The sequence below is a fragment of the Mesoplodon bidens genome (genome assembly GCF_964165515.1).
Source record: "Mesoplodon bidens genome assembly, chromosome: 1".
NCBI lineage: Eukaryota > Metazoa > Chordata > Mammalia > Artiodactyla > Ziphiidae > Mesoplodon > Mesoplodon bidens.
The window spans coordinates 151,224,535-151,240,966 of record NC_138176.1 but is presented as its reverse complement, the minus strand read 5'-3'; the positions used below and the strand labels follow the sequence as shown (position 1 = coordinate 151,240,966).

The 16,432-nt window shown below is 36.2% G+C and overlaps 1 protein-coding gene across 1 annotated transcript in view; it reads right to left on the bottom strand.

Annotated features, from left to right (window-relative positions):
• The window catches only part of ARAP2 (ArfGAP with RhoGAP domain, ankyrin repeat and PH domain 2), a gene marked incomplete at its 3' end in the record, with an annotated part of 205,821 nt that overhangs the window by 49,842 nt on the left and 139,547 nt on the right, over positions 1-16,432 (bottom strand). The window contains exon 27 of the mRNA XM_081237829.1: positions 3,158-3,286. Coding sequence (XP_081093955.1) covers positions 3,158-3,286 — 129 coding nt within the window. The remainder of the gene's footprint in view (positions 1-3,157; positions 3,287-16,432) is intronic.

The window sequence follows — 16,432 nt, the reverse complement described above, 5'->3', positions numbered from 1 at the left end:
TTAAAAGTTGATTTTAAAAACAAACAATAGGCCAAACCTTCTTTAAAATGACAATCCTAAATGCACACAGATGCAGAACCAACCATAATGAAAAAGATTTTACTTTGACAATCTGAATATAAATCAAGCTCTGATTAAAAACATTTATAAAAATTTTATTGTCTAGAAAACTAAAAAAGAAAGTTAAATATTTACTTCATAGGTACTCCTGTTTCTGACCAAAAGTACATAACTACTAATATGAAATGGTCTAATTAATGTATTTCCTGAGGGTTACTCTAAAACCTGACTTTGTTTTTCATGCAGAGGGACATAATTTCCTGGTAGAAAGAACTACTGATATCATAATAACAAGCTGCATATTGGTTTGGCCAGCTGAGGAGGGTAGAGTACAGGGGCAGTGATAAGTTTCATAGCTCCCACCCTGTCAGAGGGATGAAGGAGATATGAGAGTAGCATAAGAGTTTACTGACATTTTACTCTAGAGAATATTTCAACCAAATCTCAGAAACTGTCATGCAAGCCTGCTTTCCACTGCTTGGGTTCCCCAGTTTTTATGCAAGGTGCTTTGTCTAGACTTTACAGAAGCCTGATGCTTTCACAACAGGACACACTCATAACCCCCAAAAGAGGACACGTACAGTAGGTGAGGCATCATATTAATGCCCAATTAAATGCCCAAACTTCCTACCTAGTTTGTGGGTAAAGCAATGTATAGTTTGTCACTCGACCATTTCTTGTTGCCCTTAAACAACAAAGATTTTACTCAGATGTGATTGCTCTAAACCCACTCAATCTAACATTGCTAATACAGCACTTAATGGTATCCTTGCTTTGGGTTATCCCTCAGGCCCACCTGCACAAAACCTTCCTTTATATTATAGCCTTTTAAGATCTTATTCTTGTCTGGTTTTATTCACATAGCCAGTCCACTAGCATTCAAACAAGAGCTAAGTTTTTGCAACATGGAGAATTAAGAGACATTTTTGAGGGATATTAGAAAAAAGAAAATTCTCACCAAAAAAAAATTAAAATTTACCTGAAAAGATGACTTATTTTCTAAAAGAAAAGAAGCCATGAGAACCTATAATGTATTTCATAATGCAGGCAGGAGTTTGTTCATAAACTCAATACGTTTCCTTTATCTCAATGTTAAAATGAAAGACAGAATTTAAGAGCTAGGCCAGACTTCAAAGGTTATGTAAATCAGAGATTCTCAACATGACACCGTTGACATGTTGAGCCAGATTATGCTTTGTTGTAAAGAGCCTTCCTGTGTATTGTAAGATGTTTAGCAGCATCTCTGGTCTCTAACCACTAAATACCAGAAGCACCACCCTACCCAGTGTGACCGTCAGAAAAATCTCCAGACATTTCCAAATGCTCCCTGGGGGACAAAAATCTCCCCCACCTGACAATCACTGCTCTATGACAGGGATGCTTGTAGCAGTCATAAGATGAGAGAGAATTTCTATTGCAATCGTTGAGCAGTATACAGAGGATGTGGCCAAAATCATATGTAGGAGTAAGAAAGAAGTTAAACAAGATAAAGGTGTCTAAAAGGCTAAATTTCTACAGCAAAAAGAACACATGTTCTGTTTACTTAGATGCCAGTAAGACCAGAATGACATAGAAGCTGTTAAACTGCTTGCATTTTGTAAAAATACTTTTGTGTAATTGTAAGATATGAAGGGCAGAGTTATGGACTGAATGTTTATGTTTCCCCAATTCATATGTTGAAACCTACCTACATGGTATCAGGTTTTAGGAGGTGGGGCCTTTATGAGAAAATTAGGATTAGATGAGGTCATGAGGGTGGAATCCTCAGGAATGGGATTAGTGCCCTTGTAAGAGTCACAGAGAGTGCACTTCCCCTTTCTGCTCTCCGCCCTGGGAGGATACAAGAAGTCCCCAGTCTGCAACCTGGAAGAGGCCTCTCACCAGAACTTGGCCAGGCTGGCACCCTGATGTCAGACTTCTAGTCTCCACATTGTGAGAAATAAACTTCTGTTGTTTATGAGCCATCTAGTCTATTGTAGTCTGTTATAGTAGCCAGATTATCATGAAATCAGAAACATATCAGATTAGCCTGGTACAATTAAGAACTTGCTGACTTATGGCTACTAGCTAGAGAGTCTGCAATCATACCAAGTAGCTTTACCGCATTTAAGAACTGTACCAACCTCCCCATCTTTTTTCTTTTTTTTTTTTTAATAATTAGAAGTAAAACCAATCTGTTCTCAAATCTAGTACTTAATAAATGTGTGATCTGGAGGCAAGTTACTTAATTTCTCTGAGCTTCCCTTTTCTCAGTCATAAAATTCAAATGAAAATATAACTCATGGAGAAATTTTTTAAAAAGTATAAATGAGTTTTGGTATGCAGAGAGCTCATTTTATAATACCCGATTAATAAATAGTAATGGTTATTATCAATATGAATTATAAAAGTTGTGGTAAATTTCATCTTATAAAACTTGAATCCTCTGCTTTTGGGGTTGGTTTCTAGACAGTGTGGCAGGAAATCTTTCTCTAATCTGTCAGATGATGTCAACATAACAGAAGAATCTAAGTTTCAAAATGAAAGTTTTCTGATACCTCAAACAAGTTCAGAGACTGTCTTGTATGGATCCCCCGTGCTAGCTAACATCTTATTTAACCTTATATGTATACACGTCTTCTCCCAGTTGGATGGCAAATATCCTTATTGGAAGTATTTATTTGTTTTCCAATATTACTGCAAAATAGGTGAGAATTATAACAAGCACACAATCTCAGAGCTTGTGATTCTTGAATGCTCAGAGAACTTTCAAATGTAAATATAATTCAAGAAGATTCACCATCTATCTAAAAATTACGAAAACACTTAAGCATGGCAAATAAATAAAATAAACCCAAAACTTTAAAAAGATGAATCATTCCTGCTAAATCTTTAATTTGATATGGTCAAATTAACCAACTATTACCACAGTCTGACCCACCAGGAAAATATGACCTTGGCACTTGGTCTATATATTCTTCTTTCTAACAATAATGGCAGTAGATTTTTCATTTAGCTACTCATTTTTACATTTTCAGAAAACACTTGTGCCATAATAATTATCCTTTAACCACTTGAATTTTCAATCATAGTTGCAATGTGAAATAACAGCACCTACCATTATAGTGTTTAACTGTGTCAATGGTTAAGAATTTCTTCACCACAAGATAAGCAGATCCAGGTTCAGCTAATGAACTCCACCGAAGCACCTGTTCCAACACATTTTCTGTGTAGTGAAGAGGGCGCTCTGCAAACAAAAACAAATCAAATTACAAAAAAAATCTTTTTTTAATTATAAAATTAAAAAAGTCCTTTTAGAAAGCTCTGTACAAGATAAGCATGACTGTATCTTATGGTACACAAGAATAGTGCTAGGACTACATACAGGAAACCCTAAGACCTAGAACACCATTAAGCACGTAATAAAATTTACTGTATAAATAAATCTGTGCAGGGACATTTGTTTGTTATGCAACTATTTTTTAAAAATTCAGAGGTACTATCCTATAAATATAATTTCACAAATATAGCTACCTTTTTGTACAACAAATTAGTGAATTACTCTACTTTTAAATTTAAACAACATTCTGGTTTGCTTATTGAAAGCTGTGTATTTGCATATGCAAATAATAATTATAAAAGGACGAGTAAAATTAGTCTTGTCCAGTACTAAGTAATAACATAAATAAACCCTTTGTTTCTCTCAACAAGACTAGCATAATTTGTGATCAATATTAGTGAACTTATAGCTGATACAGTCAACTTACATGAAATTATAAAAGATAAATTCAACAGAGAATATAAGATAATCATTATCAAACAGTACTGAGTAATCTATGTTTCACTATTAGTGGAAATATCAATCAGAAACATTATGTAGCAATATTACACATTAACTGTTCATATAATAGGCCAACAAGCAAGAAGTTGACGACATCTTAAAGATTTCTCCTTGGTAGAAGGACGTGATCTCATTCCCTCTTGCGAGAACACCAGAATCACAACTAACTGCTGAACAATCATTGACAGGAAGACACGGGAACTCACCAAAAAAGATACCCCACATCCAAAGACAAAGGAGAAGCCACAATGAGACGGAAGGAGTGGCACAATCACAATAAAATCAAATCCCATAACTGCTGGGTGGGTGATTCACAAACTGGAGAACACTTATACCACAGAAGTCCACCCACTGGAATGAAGGTTCTGAGCCCCATGTCAGGCTTCCCAACCTGGGGGTCCGGCAGCAGGAGGAGGAATTCCTAGAGAATCACTTAAAGGCTAGAGGGATTTGATTGCAGGAATTCGACAGGACTGGGGGAAACAGAGACTGCACACTTGGAAGGCATACACAAAGTAGTGTGTGCACTGGGACCCACGTGAAGGAGCAGTGACCCCAGGGGAGACTGAACCAGACCTAACAGCTAGTGTTGGAGGGTCTCCTGCAGAGGCAGGGGGTGGCTTTGTTTCACCATGAGGACAAGGACACTGGTAGCAGAAGTTCTGGGAAGTACACATTGGTGTGAGCCCTCCCAGAGTCCACCATTAGCCCCACCAAAGAGCCCAGGTAGGCTTCAGTGTTGAATCATTTCAGGCCAAACAATGAACAGGGAGGGGACCCAGCCCCACCCATGAGCAGGCAAGAGGATTAAAGTTTTACTGAGCTCTTCCCACCAGACCAACAGCCATCTCTACCCACCACCAGTCCCTCCCATCAGGATACTTGCACAAGCCTCTTAGATAGCTTCATCCACCAAAGGGCAGACAGCAGAAGCAAGAAGAACTACAATCCTGCAGCCTGTGGAACAAAAACCACATTCATAGAAAGACAGACAAGATGAAAAGGCAGAAGGCTATGTACCAGATGAAGGAACAAGATAAAACCCCAGAAAAAAACCTAAATGAAGTGGAGATAGGCAACTTTCCAGAAAAAGAATTCAGAATAATGATAGTGAAGATGATCCAGGACCTCGGAAACAGAATGGAGGCAAAGATCGAGATGATGCAAGAAATGTTTATCAAACACCTAGAAGAATTAAAGAACAAATAAACAGAGATGAACAATACAATAACTGAAATGAAAGCTACACTAGAAGGATTCAATAGCAGAATAACTGAGGAAGAAGAATGGATAAGTGATGTGGAAGACAGAATGATGGAATTCACTGCTGCAGAACAGAATAAAGAAAAAAGAATGAAAAGAAATGAAGACAGCCTAAGAGATGTCTGGGATAATATTAAATGCAAAAACATTCGCATAATAGGGGTCCCAGAAGGAGAAGAGACAGAGGAAGGACCTGAGAAATATTTGAAGAGATTATAGTCGAAAACTTCCCTAACATGGGAAAGGAAATAGCCACCCAAGTCCAGGAGGCTCTGAGAGTCCCAGGCAGGATAAACCCAAGGAGAAACAAGCTGAGATACATAGTAATAAAATTGGCAAACATTAAAGACAAAGAAAACTTATTGAAAGCAGCAAGAGAAAAAATGACAAATAATATACAAGGGAACTCCCATAAGGTTAACAGCTGATTTCTCAGCAGAAACTCTACAAGCCAGAAGGGAGTGGCATGATATACTTAAAGTAATGAGGAAAAACCTACAACCAAGATTACTCTACCCAGCAAGGATCTCATTCAGATTCGATGGAGAAATCAAAAGCTATACAGAGAAGCAAAAGCTAAGAGAATTCAGCACCAACAAAGCAGCTCTACAACAAATGGTAAAGGAACGTCTCTAAGTGGGGAAAACAACAGAAGAAAGGGACCTACAAAAAGAAACTCAAAACAGTTAAGAAAATGGTAATAGGAACATACATATCGATAATTAACTTAAACGTGAATGGATTAAATGCTCCAACCAAGAGACACAGGCTTGCTGAATGGATACAAAAACAAGACCCATCTATATGCTGTCTACAAGAGACCCACTTCAGACCTAGGGACACATACAGACTGAAAGTAAGGGGATGGAAAAAGATATTCCATGCAAATGGAAATAAAAAGAAAGCTGGAGTGTGAATTCCCATATCAGACAAAATAGAATTTAAAGAATGTTACAAGAGACAAGGAAGGACACTACATAATTATCATGGGATCAATCCAAGAAGAAGATATAACAATTGTAAATATATATGCATCCAACATAGGGGCACCTCAATACATAAGGCAACTGCTAACAGCTGTAAAAGAGGAAATCAATAGTAACAATAATAGTGGGAGACTTTAACACCTCACTTACACCAATGGACAGATCATCCACACACAAAATTAATAAGGAAACACAAGCTTTAAGTGACACAATAGACCACATAGATTTAATAGATATTTATAGGACATTCCAGCTAAAAACAGCAGAGTACACTTTCTTCTCAAGTGCACAGGGAACATTCTCCAGGATAGATCACATCTTGGGTCACAAATGAAGCCTCAGTAAATTTAGGAAAACTGAAATCATATCAAGCATCTTTTCTGACCACAACACTATGAGATTAGAAATGAATTACAAGGAAAAAAACATAAAAAACACAAACACATGGAGGGTAAACAATACATTACTAAATAACCAAGAGATCACTGAAGAAATCAAAGAGGAAAACAAAAAATACCTAGAGACAAATGACAATGAAAACACAATGATACAAAACGTATGGGACGCAGCAAAAGCGGTACTAACAGGGAAGTTTATAGCTATAAAAGCCGACATCAAGAAACAAGAAAAATGTCAAATAAACAACCTAACCTTACACCTAAAGGAACTAGAGAAAGAAGAACAAACAAAACCCACAGTTAATAGAAGGAAAGAAATCATAAAGATCAGAGCAGAAATAAATGAAAAAGAAACAAAGAAAAGAATAGCAAACTTCAATAAAATTAAAAGCTGGTTGTTTGAGAAGATAAACAAAATTGATAAACCATTAGCCAGACTCATCAAGAAAAAGAGGGAGAGGACTCAATAAAATTAGAAATGAAAAAGAAATTACAACAGACACTACAGAAATACAAAGCCTCCTAAGAGACTACTACAAGCAACTCTATGCCAATAAAATGGACAACCTGGAAGAAATGGACAAATTCGTAGAAAGGTATAACCTTCCAAGACTGAACGAGGAAGAAACAGAAAATATGAACAGACCAATCACAAGTAATGAAATTGAAACTCTGATTAAAAATCTTCCAACAAACAAAAGTCCAGGACGCGATGGCTTCACAGGTGATTTCTTTCAAACATTTAGAGAAGAGCTAACACCAATCCTTCTCAAACTCTTCCATAAAATTGCGGAGGAAGGAACACTCCCAAACTCATTCTATGAGGCCACCATCACCCTGATACCAAAACCAGAAAAAGATAGTACAAAAAAAGAAAATTACAGACCAATATCACTGATTAATATAGATGCAAAAATCCTCAGCAAAATACTAGCAAACAGAATCCAACAACACATTAAAAGGATCATACACCATGACCAAGTGGGATTTATCCCAGGGATGCAAGGATTCTTCAATATACACAAATCAATCAATGTGATAAACCATATTAACCAACTGAAGAAGAAAAACCATATGGTCATCTCAATAGATGCAGAAAAAGCTTTTGACCAAATTCAACACCCATTTGTGATACAAACTCTCCAGAAAGGGGGCATAGAGGGAAGCTCCCTCAACATAATAAAGGCCATATATGGCAAACCCACAGCAAACGACATTCTCAATGATGAAAAACTGAAAGCATTTCCTCCAAGATTAGGAACAAGACATGGAGGTCCACTCTCACCACTATTATTCAAAATAGTTTTGGAAGTCCTAGCCATGGCAATCAGAGAAGAAAAAGAAATAAAAGGAATACAAATTGGAAAAGAAGAAGTAAAACTGTCACTGTTTGCTGATGGCATGATACTATACATAGAGAATCCTAAGATGCTACCAGAAAACTACTAGAGCTAATCAATGAACTTGGTAAAGTTGCAGGATATAAAATTAATGCACAGAAATCTCTTGCATTCCTATACACTAATGATGAAAAATCTGAAAGAGAAATTAAGGAAACACTCCTGTTTACCACTGCAACCAAAAGAATAAAATACCTAGCAATAGACCTACCTAGGGAGACACAAGACCTGTATGCAGAAAACTATAAGACGCTGATGAAAGAAATTAAAGATGACACCAACAGATGGAGAGATATACCATTTTCTTGTATTGGAAGAATCAATATTGTGAAAATGACTATACTACCCAAAGCAATCTACAGATTCAATGCAATCCCTACCAAATTACCAATGGCCTTTTTTTTTACAGAACTAGAACAAAAAATCTTAACATTTGTATGGAGACACAAGAGACCCTGAATAGCCAAAGTAGTTTTGAGGGAAAAAAGCAGAGCTGGAGGAATCAGACTCCCTGACTTCAGACTATATTACAAAGCTACAGTAGTCAAGAAAGTATGGTACTGGCACAAAAACAGAAATATAGATCAATGGAACAGGATAGAAAGCCCAGAGATAAACCCATGCACATATGGTCACCTTATCTTTGATAAAGGAGGCAAGAATATTCAGTGGAGAAAAGAAAGCCTCTTTAATAAGTGGTGCTGGGAAAACTGGACAGCTACATGTAAAAGAATGAAATTAGAACACTCCCTAACACCATACACAAAAATAAAATCCAAATGGATTAGAGATCTAAATGTATGACCAGACACTATAAAACTCATAGAGGAAAACATAGGAAGAACACTCTTTGACATAAATCACAACAAGGTCTTTTTTGATCCACCTCCTAGAGTAATGGAAATAAAAACAAAAATAAACAAATGGGACCTAATGAAACTTCAAAGCTTTTGCACAGCAAAGGAAACCATAAACAAGAGGAAAAAACAACCCTCAGAATGGGAGAAAATATTTGCAAACGAATCAATGGACAAAGGATTAATCTCCAAAATATATAAACAGCTCATGTAGCTCAATATTAAAAAAACAAACAACCCAATCCCAAAATGGGCAGAAGACCTAAATAGACATTTTTCCAAAGAAGACATACAGGTCGCCAAGAAGCACATGAAAAGCTGCTCAACACCACTAATCATTAGGGAAATGCAAATCAAAACTACAATGAGGTATCACCTCACACCAGTCAGAATGGCCATCATCAGAAAATGTACAAACAACAAATGCTGGAGAGGATGTGGAGAAAAGGGAACCCTCTTGCCCGTTGGTGGGAATGTACATTGATACAGCCACTATGGAGAACAGTATGGAGTTTCCTTAAAAAACTAAAAATTGAGTTACCATATGATCCAGCAGTCCCACTACTCAGCATATACACAGAGAAAACCATAATTCAAAAAGACACAGGCACCCCAATGTTCACTGCAGCACTATTTACAATAGCCAGGTCATGGAAGCAATCTAAATGCCCATCGACAGACGAATGGGTAAAGAAGATGTGGTACATATATACAATGGAATATTACTCAGCCATAAAAAGGAACGAAATTGGGTCATTTTTTGAGACATGGATGGATCTAGAGGCTATCATAGAGAGTGAAGTAAGTCAGAAAGAGAAAAACAAATATCATATATTAACGCATATATGTGTAACCTAGAAAAGTGGTACAGATGAACTGGTTTGCAGGGCAGAAATTGAGACACAGATGTAGGGAACAAACATATGGACACCAAGGGGGGAAAGCAGTGGTGGGGTGGTGATGGTGGTGTGATGAATTGGGAGATTGGGATTGACATGTATACACTGATGTGTATAAAATGGAGGACTAATAAGAAGATGCTGTATGAAAAAATAAAATTAAAAAATTAAAAGAAAAAGATTTCTCCTTGATAAATGCTCATTCATATACATCTGTTTTATGTAAGCATATTTTTATATACGTCACAAGTTCTCAGCATAGAGTTAACAAAAAAATCACAGGCTTTTAAAGTTACAATCAAAGTTACATAGGAAAGTGTTTTGCTGATCAAAATATGCCAATCAGTTAATAAAATGTTATGACAGAAGCATATTCTGAGAATAAAAGAAATTCAAGCATTTTCACAGTACACTGAAAATAGCATAATTGAAATAGCAAGAACATAAGCTCTAAAATGAAGATGTTGATGTAACTTTCCTTGTACCATAGGCTTTATAAGTCAGTTCAGCTCTTTCATACCCTCCTACATGTAAAACGAATAGTACTTGCCTTTTCATTTTTGGTTAAAGTAGTAATTAATGCTAATGACATACAACAAAGCGTATGTCAATAGCATCACACTTGTATATGACCCATGCTACTTTAATTGGTAATAAAATTACAAGTAAAAAAGACCAAATATATCACATTCTCCTTAATACTGGTCTCCCAGAGAAGTTCAACTACTTGCCTAAAGCCAAATAGCTGGTGAGGAACAAAGATTTGACTCTCAAATGTATCTGACTTTACAGCCCCAAATCATAACTACTACACTTGGTTTTATTTTGGACAAATAAGTAAACCTCCTCATGATGATTTTCACACATGTAATTTTTGGGAAAAAGTATCAACTCACCAAGATATTTCTGAGGACTAAATAAGGTAATATAAGCAAAGTGAAAAACAATTCAGTTCACACTTTCTCCTTTACTTTCCTATCCTTAGTGAGAAGATGGTAAGGAAATAAGATAGTTTCAACATCCTGTATGTAAAGAAACTGATGATATTGCAGTTGGCTTGGCAGTGGGAATGATACTCTTAACTGCAAAACTATCTGGATTGAAATAAAAGCGTACTCTCCTTTATTACAAGATTAAATTTGTAAGGAGACTTCCAAATATCAGAAATTTTATATTAAAGAGTGTCTCCATTACAAGTAGACACAATAGTGATAGTTCTGAAGTGCTCTTAGTTATACTGAAATATATCACAGCAGATATAGAGATAAATATAGATGTGCAAAAAATTAGCCAAATATGTTTTTCACATCAGTTTCATAGTATGAAATACTTCAGGAGAATGAAAATCCTGAAGATCCAAGTTCCTGCTTAAAAACAGAGATGAGAGCTTCCCTGGTGGTGCAGTGGTTGAGAATCTGCCTGCCAATACAGAGGACATGGGTTCGAGCCCTGGTCTGGGAAGATCCGACATGCCGTGGAGCAACTGGGCCTGTGAGCCACAATTACTGAGCCTGCGTGTCTGGAGCCTGTGCTCCTCAACAAGAGAGGCCGCGATAGTGAGAGGTCCGCGCACCATGATGAAGAGTGGCCCCCGCTTGCCACAACTAGAGAAAGCCCTCGCACAGAAACGAAGACCCAACACAATCATAAAAAAAAAAAAAAAAGCTGTAAAAAACAGAGCTGAAAAATGGGTTGAAAAGATAAATATTTTAAATTGTTAGACTGTCAAATGATACAATTATAAAAGAAAGAGGTAAGAGGCAGGAAAAATGGACTGAGTCATCAAACGTTGTTGGAATATAAATTCCTACAAATAAACTTGTTTTTATTAATAGTTACATTTACAACCATCATGATAGATTTTATGCTATGTAAGTCAGCTGGCATTAGGGCATTATTAGAAATAACTCATTTGCACACTATCTATAGCATTAAAATTGCTGAAAATTCAGTGTAGTTAGTTAACAACAGGTCTGGAGGTGGTTCTTTTGCTAGGTAAATCGTGTTCTCAGTAGTTTAAAATCTTGTCCACAGAATTAAACCTGGCCTACCTTGTTAGATAGAGAACTATTCATTTCCACCTGAAATAACAGGTGTTGTCCTTAAACTTCTGGCAGTAATGACACAGGATTTCCAGAGACAATTATGACTTCCTTAATAATTATTTTTAGTGCCAAGCCTAGAGCCATGCAAGTCTTTCTCTGTCCTATCCACATACTCAGAGGGTGACAGCACTTGTGTCAATCAAGAGAAGAACTAGAAAGACTCCGATTAAAAATGAACTGATCTTCCATTTCATAGTAACTATGAGGAGAAGGAAGAAAACAATTTGTTATGATATTGCTGTGTAGAAAGTAACTGCTTCACAAACTTGAACCTCTCAGTGAGGAAGCCCACTTAAATGAGGCCCCGTGGGCAGTTATTTTTTTTCAGCATATGAAGAACCTAAGGGGTATGGGACTACATTGGCAGGGTACAGGTTCATTTTTAAGGTGAAGCATTAAAATAACAGTGTACTTTATAAGTATGGTGAAAGGGATACCCTCTCCTAAGGTGGGTTTCAGCTTGTCCTGATGATTGCCTGGCATCTTTCAAAGAATGAAACAGAGAAAGACTTGTTCTCCATCTAGTACAAATTTCAAAGGTCCCACAGACATTCATTTAAAAGAAAAACCTACTTATAAACTAACAGCTTAGAATCTAACTCAGTTTTACATATAAATTCTCAAAATATTTTATATGGTTTTAATGTGGTATTTTTTTCCCATGACTCTCTAACTACTATATGAGCAAAAAAAAAAAAAAAAAAAAAAAGATTGTGCTTTGTCTGTCAGAACTTTTCTAAGAGTTGTTTACCATTTGCTATGGTCTGAATGTTTGCCCCATTCACCCTCCCCTTCCCCAATTCATATGTTGAAACTAATCCCCAGTGTGATTAAATCATGAAGGCAGAGCCCTCCTGAATGGGTTTAGTGCTCTTATAAAAGAGATCCCACAAGCTCCCTTCTATCATGTGAGGACTCAGTGAAAACATGGACATCTGTGATCCAGGAAGCAGGCCCCCACCAAACACCAAGTCTGCTGGTGCCTTGATCTTGGACTTCCCAGCCTCCAGAACTGTGAGAAGTAAATTTCTGTTAAAGCAGGCTGAACAGACTAAGATGCCATTTCACCAATGATGGCACTTCTGCTAATGATACATGAGTCACAAACTGACATGCTTGTATCAGTCTGCATCTGTAGCTGTCACATCCATGATAATTCCATTTATAAATTAAAGAATATATTTTCATTATCTTTGACTATATAGGAATGTCTGAGCATTTATGTATTATAACACATATTTTCTTTTTACTTATTTCTATAATTAGGTTATAACATTTTTTTTAATGGGTATAATAGAGTATCTCAGGAGAGTAAAGGGACAAACAAAATATCTATTATACAAAGGGGGCACTGGAAAAGACAGGGTAGAAGACTATTGCTTTAAAATTTACAGGTACCTAAAATAAAATCCAGCACTTCTGGTTCACTTACTTATTTATCCATTTATTTATTTACCCACTTATTTATTTATCCATTTATTTATCTATTTATTTATTTACCCATTTATTTATTTTTGGTTGCTTCAGTTACTTGGAGGATTTATATTTACGTTAGGAAAAGCATCAATTTTCTGCTGACATTCTTCCTATCAACTACAATCTTGTGACTACCAATGCCTTCACTTTTATCTTCTTTTTACATTTCTTTATCTTCCCTGCATGTTACTGGAAATAAAGCTCTTAACATTTCAGAAGGTCAGGTGCAGCTCACAGGTTCCATCTGCTCCAGTAAGCCAACATAATCACAGGCCCCTTTGTTGCTTTCTTAGCTTTGTTCCTCTAAAAGCAGTGAAAATAATCTTAGTTTTCCCTTCTGGCAATTTCGACTTGAATGGTTGACCAGACATTAAAACCATGCCAAATTTGAATTCCTAACTCCATCAGATGTATTCTTTCTTGATGTACATGGGGTGTTCCTTTGATTACATATTTGGACATTCACAAGTCAAAACAGCTTGAAGTCTCCTAGTCTTTTTATATCTTCATCAAGATAACTTTTTTTAATTAGCGAGAAGGAACCACCACTACCACCACCAACAACAAAAAAAACCCGATTCCAATCTTAGCATTTGTGATGTACTAACGGGCACATGCAAGTTGATAATTAGTCATTTTCAGGGTAAGCCTCCCTTCATTTTCCCAGGTGAAATTTAAAAAGACTGTTTCCAGATATACTGCAATCTCTCTTCTAGCTCTACATAATTCTTCCTATCCTCATCCATTCTGCTTCCTCCTCTCAGTCCGAAAGACCAATGCCCAAAGGCACAGAACTCCAGAGCTGTGACACAGGGATATGCTTTGACTCAACCCCTGAGAGAACAAGGGCGGTAGCGAGAGGATGCTTACCCCCAAATCCACGATTCATTTTTTTGCTGTGGCTCTCCTAAAAAACAAACAATCAAACAAACAAACAGCAACAGAAGCATGCAGGAAACCATCAGCTGTCTACGAGCTAACCAGGGCTTTGATATCTCCTGGTGGTTCCTAATCTATAAGCAGAAATCACTTTTTTTGAGCCTTCCATATTTGGATACATCTATCCAAGCAGCAACAATCCCAGTCACTCAGGTTCAGAATGCACCCCTATCCTGTTCCACCTAAGTTAACAAGATATTGAAAATATGTTCCACATCATACACTATGCTAGAGGTACCAAGAGATATAAAGATCTAAAAGATATGGTAAATCCTAAAGAACATAAGGCAGAGCCAGGTTACTATTCTACAAGTCCGATTAGTAAGCAGTATTATACATCTTTAAGCAAATAATCACAAAAGATCAGTAAGAACTATATTCATCTAATTACCGTCTTGGAGGAAGGGGCATTTGAGCTGGATCTTGAAGGATGGATAATATGGATAATGAAGAAATAATGAAAGGGTATGTATTTATATATTGAAGTATAGTTGATTATATATATTATATATATATTAGTTTATTATAGTTTATTATAATATATAATATATATTATATTAGTTTCAGGTGTACAACATAGTGATTCAATATTTTTATAGGTTATACTCCATTTAAAGTTATTACAAAATAATGGCTACATTTCCTTGTACTGTATAATATATCCTTGTTGCTTATTTATTTTATACACAGTAGTTTGTATCTCTTAGTCCCCTACCCCTATCTTGCCTCTGCCTCTTCCCTCTCCCTCTGGTAACCACTAATTTGTTCTCTATGCCTGTGAGTCTGTTTCTTTTTGTTATATATATTCATTTGCTTTACTTCTTAAATTCCACATAAAAGTGACTATATATGTGGATATAACAGAGTACTTGTATTTTTCTGACTTATTTTATGAGCATAACACTCGCTAGGTCCATCCCATTGCTGCAATTGGCAGAATTTCATTCTTTTTTATGGTTGACTAGTATTTCACTGTACATACACTGTATACACATATCACATCTTCTTTATCCATTCATCTGTTGATGGACACTTAGGTTGCTTCCATATCTTGGCAATTGTAAATAATGCTGCTATGAACTTTGGGGTGCATGTATCTTTTCAAATTACAGTTTTCCTCTTTTCTGGCTATATACACAGGAGTGGAATTGCTGGATCATATAGTAGCTCTATTTTTAGTTTTTTGAGGAACCTCCATACTGTTTTCCATAGTGGCTGCACCAATTTACATTCCCACCAACAGTGTACTAGGTTTCCCTTTTTCCACATCCTTGCAAACATTTGTTATTTATAGACATTTTGATGATAGCCATTTTGAGAGGTGTGAGGTAATATCTCATTGTGGTTTTGGTTTGCATTTCCCTGATGATTAGTGATGTTGAGCATATTCTATTATACCTGTTGGCCACCTACATGTCTTCTTTGGAAAAAATGTCTATTCAGATCTTCTGCCCATTTATTAATTGGGTCATTTGGGGGTTTTTTGCTACTGACTCGTATGGGTTCTTTATATATTTTGGATATTAATCTCTTAACAGATATATTATTTGCAAATACTTTCTCATATTCTATAGGTTGTCTTTTTGTTTTGTTGATGGTTTCCTTTGCTGTGTACAGCTTTTAGGTTTAATTAGATCCCATTTGTTTATTTTTGTTTTTGTTTCTTTTGCCTTGGGAGACGGATTCAAAAAATATTGCTACAATTTATGTCAGAAGAGTCTTCTGTCTATGTTCTCTTTTAGGAGTTTTATGGTTTCAGGTCTTATATTTAAGTCATTAGTCCATTTTAAGCTTATTTTTGTATACGGTGTGAGAAAATGTTCTAATTTCATTCTTTCACATGTAGCTGTCCAGTTTTCCCAGTACAACTTATTGATAAGACTGTCTTTTCTCCAGTAATGAAAGAGTTTTAAAATGGTTTTAAAACAATATGAGAGAGTGGTATGGATTAATATATACTACCAAATGTAAAATAGTTAGCTAGTGGGAAGCAGCCGCATAGCACAGGGAGATTAGCTCAGTGCTTTGTGACCACCTAGAGGGGTGGGATAGGGAGGGTGGGAGGGAGGGAGACACAAGAGGGAGGAGATATGGGGATATATGTATACGTATAGCTGATTCACCTTGTTATAAAGCAGAAACTAAGACACCATTGTAAAGCAATTATACTCCAATAAAGATGTTTAAAACAATAACAACAACAAAAATGATGAAAATTAAAAGAAAAAA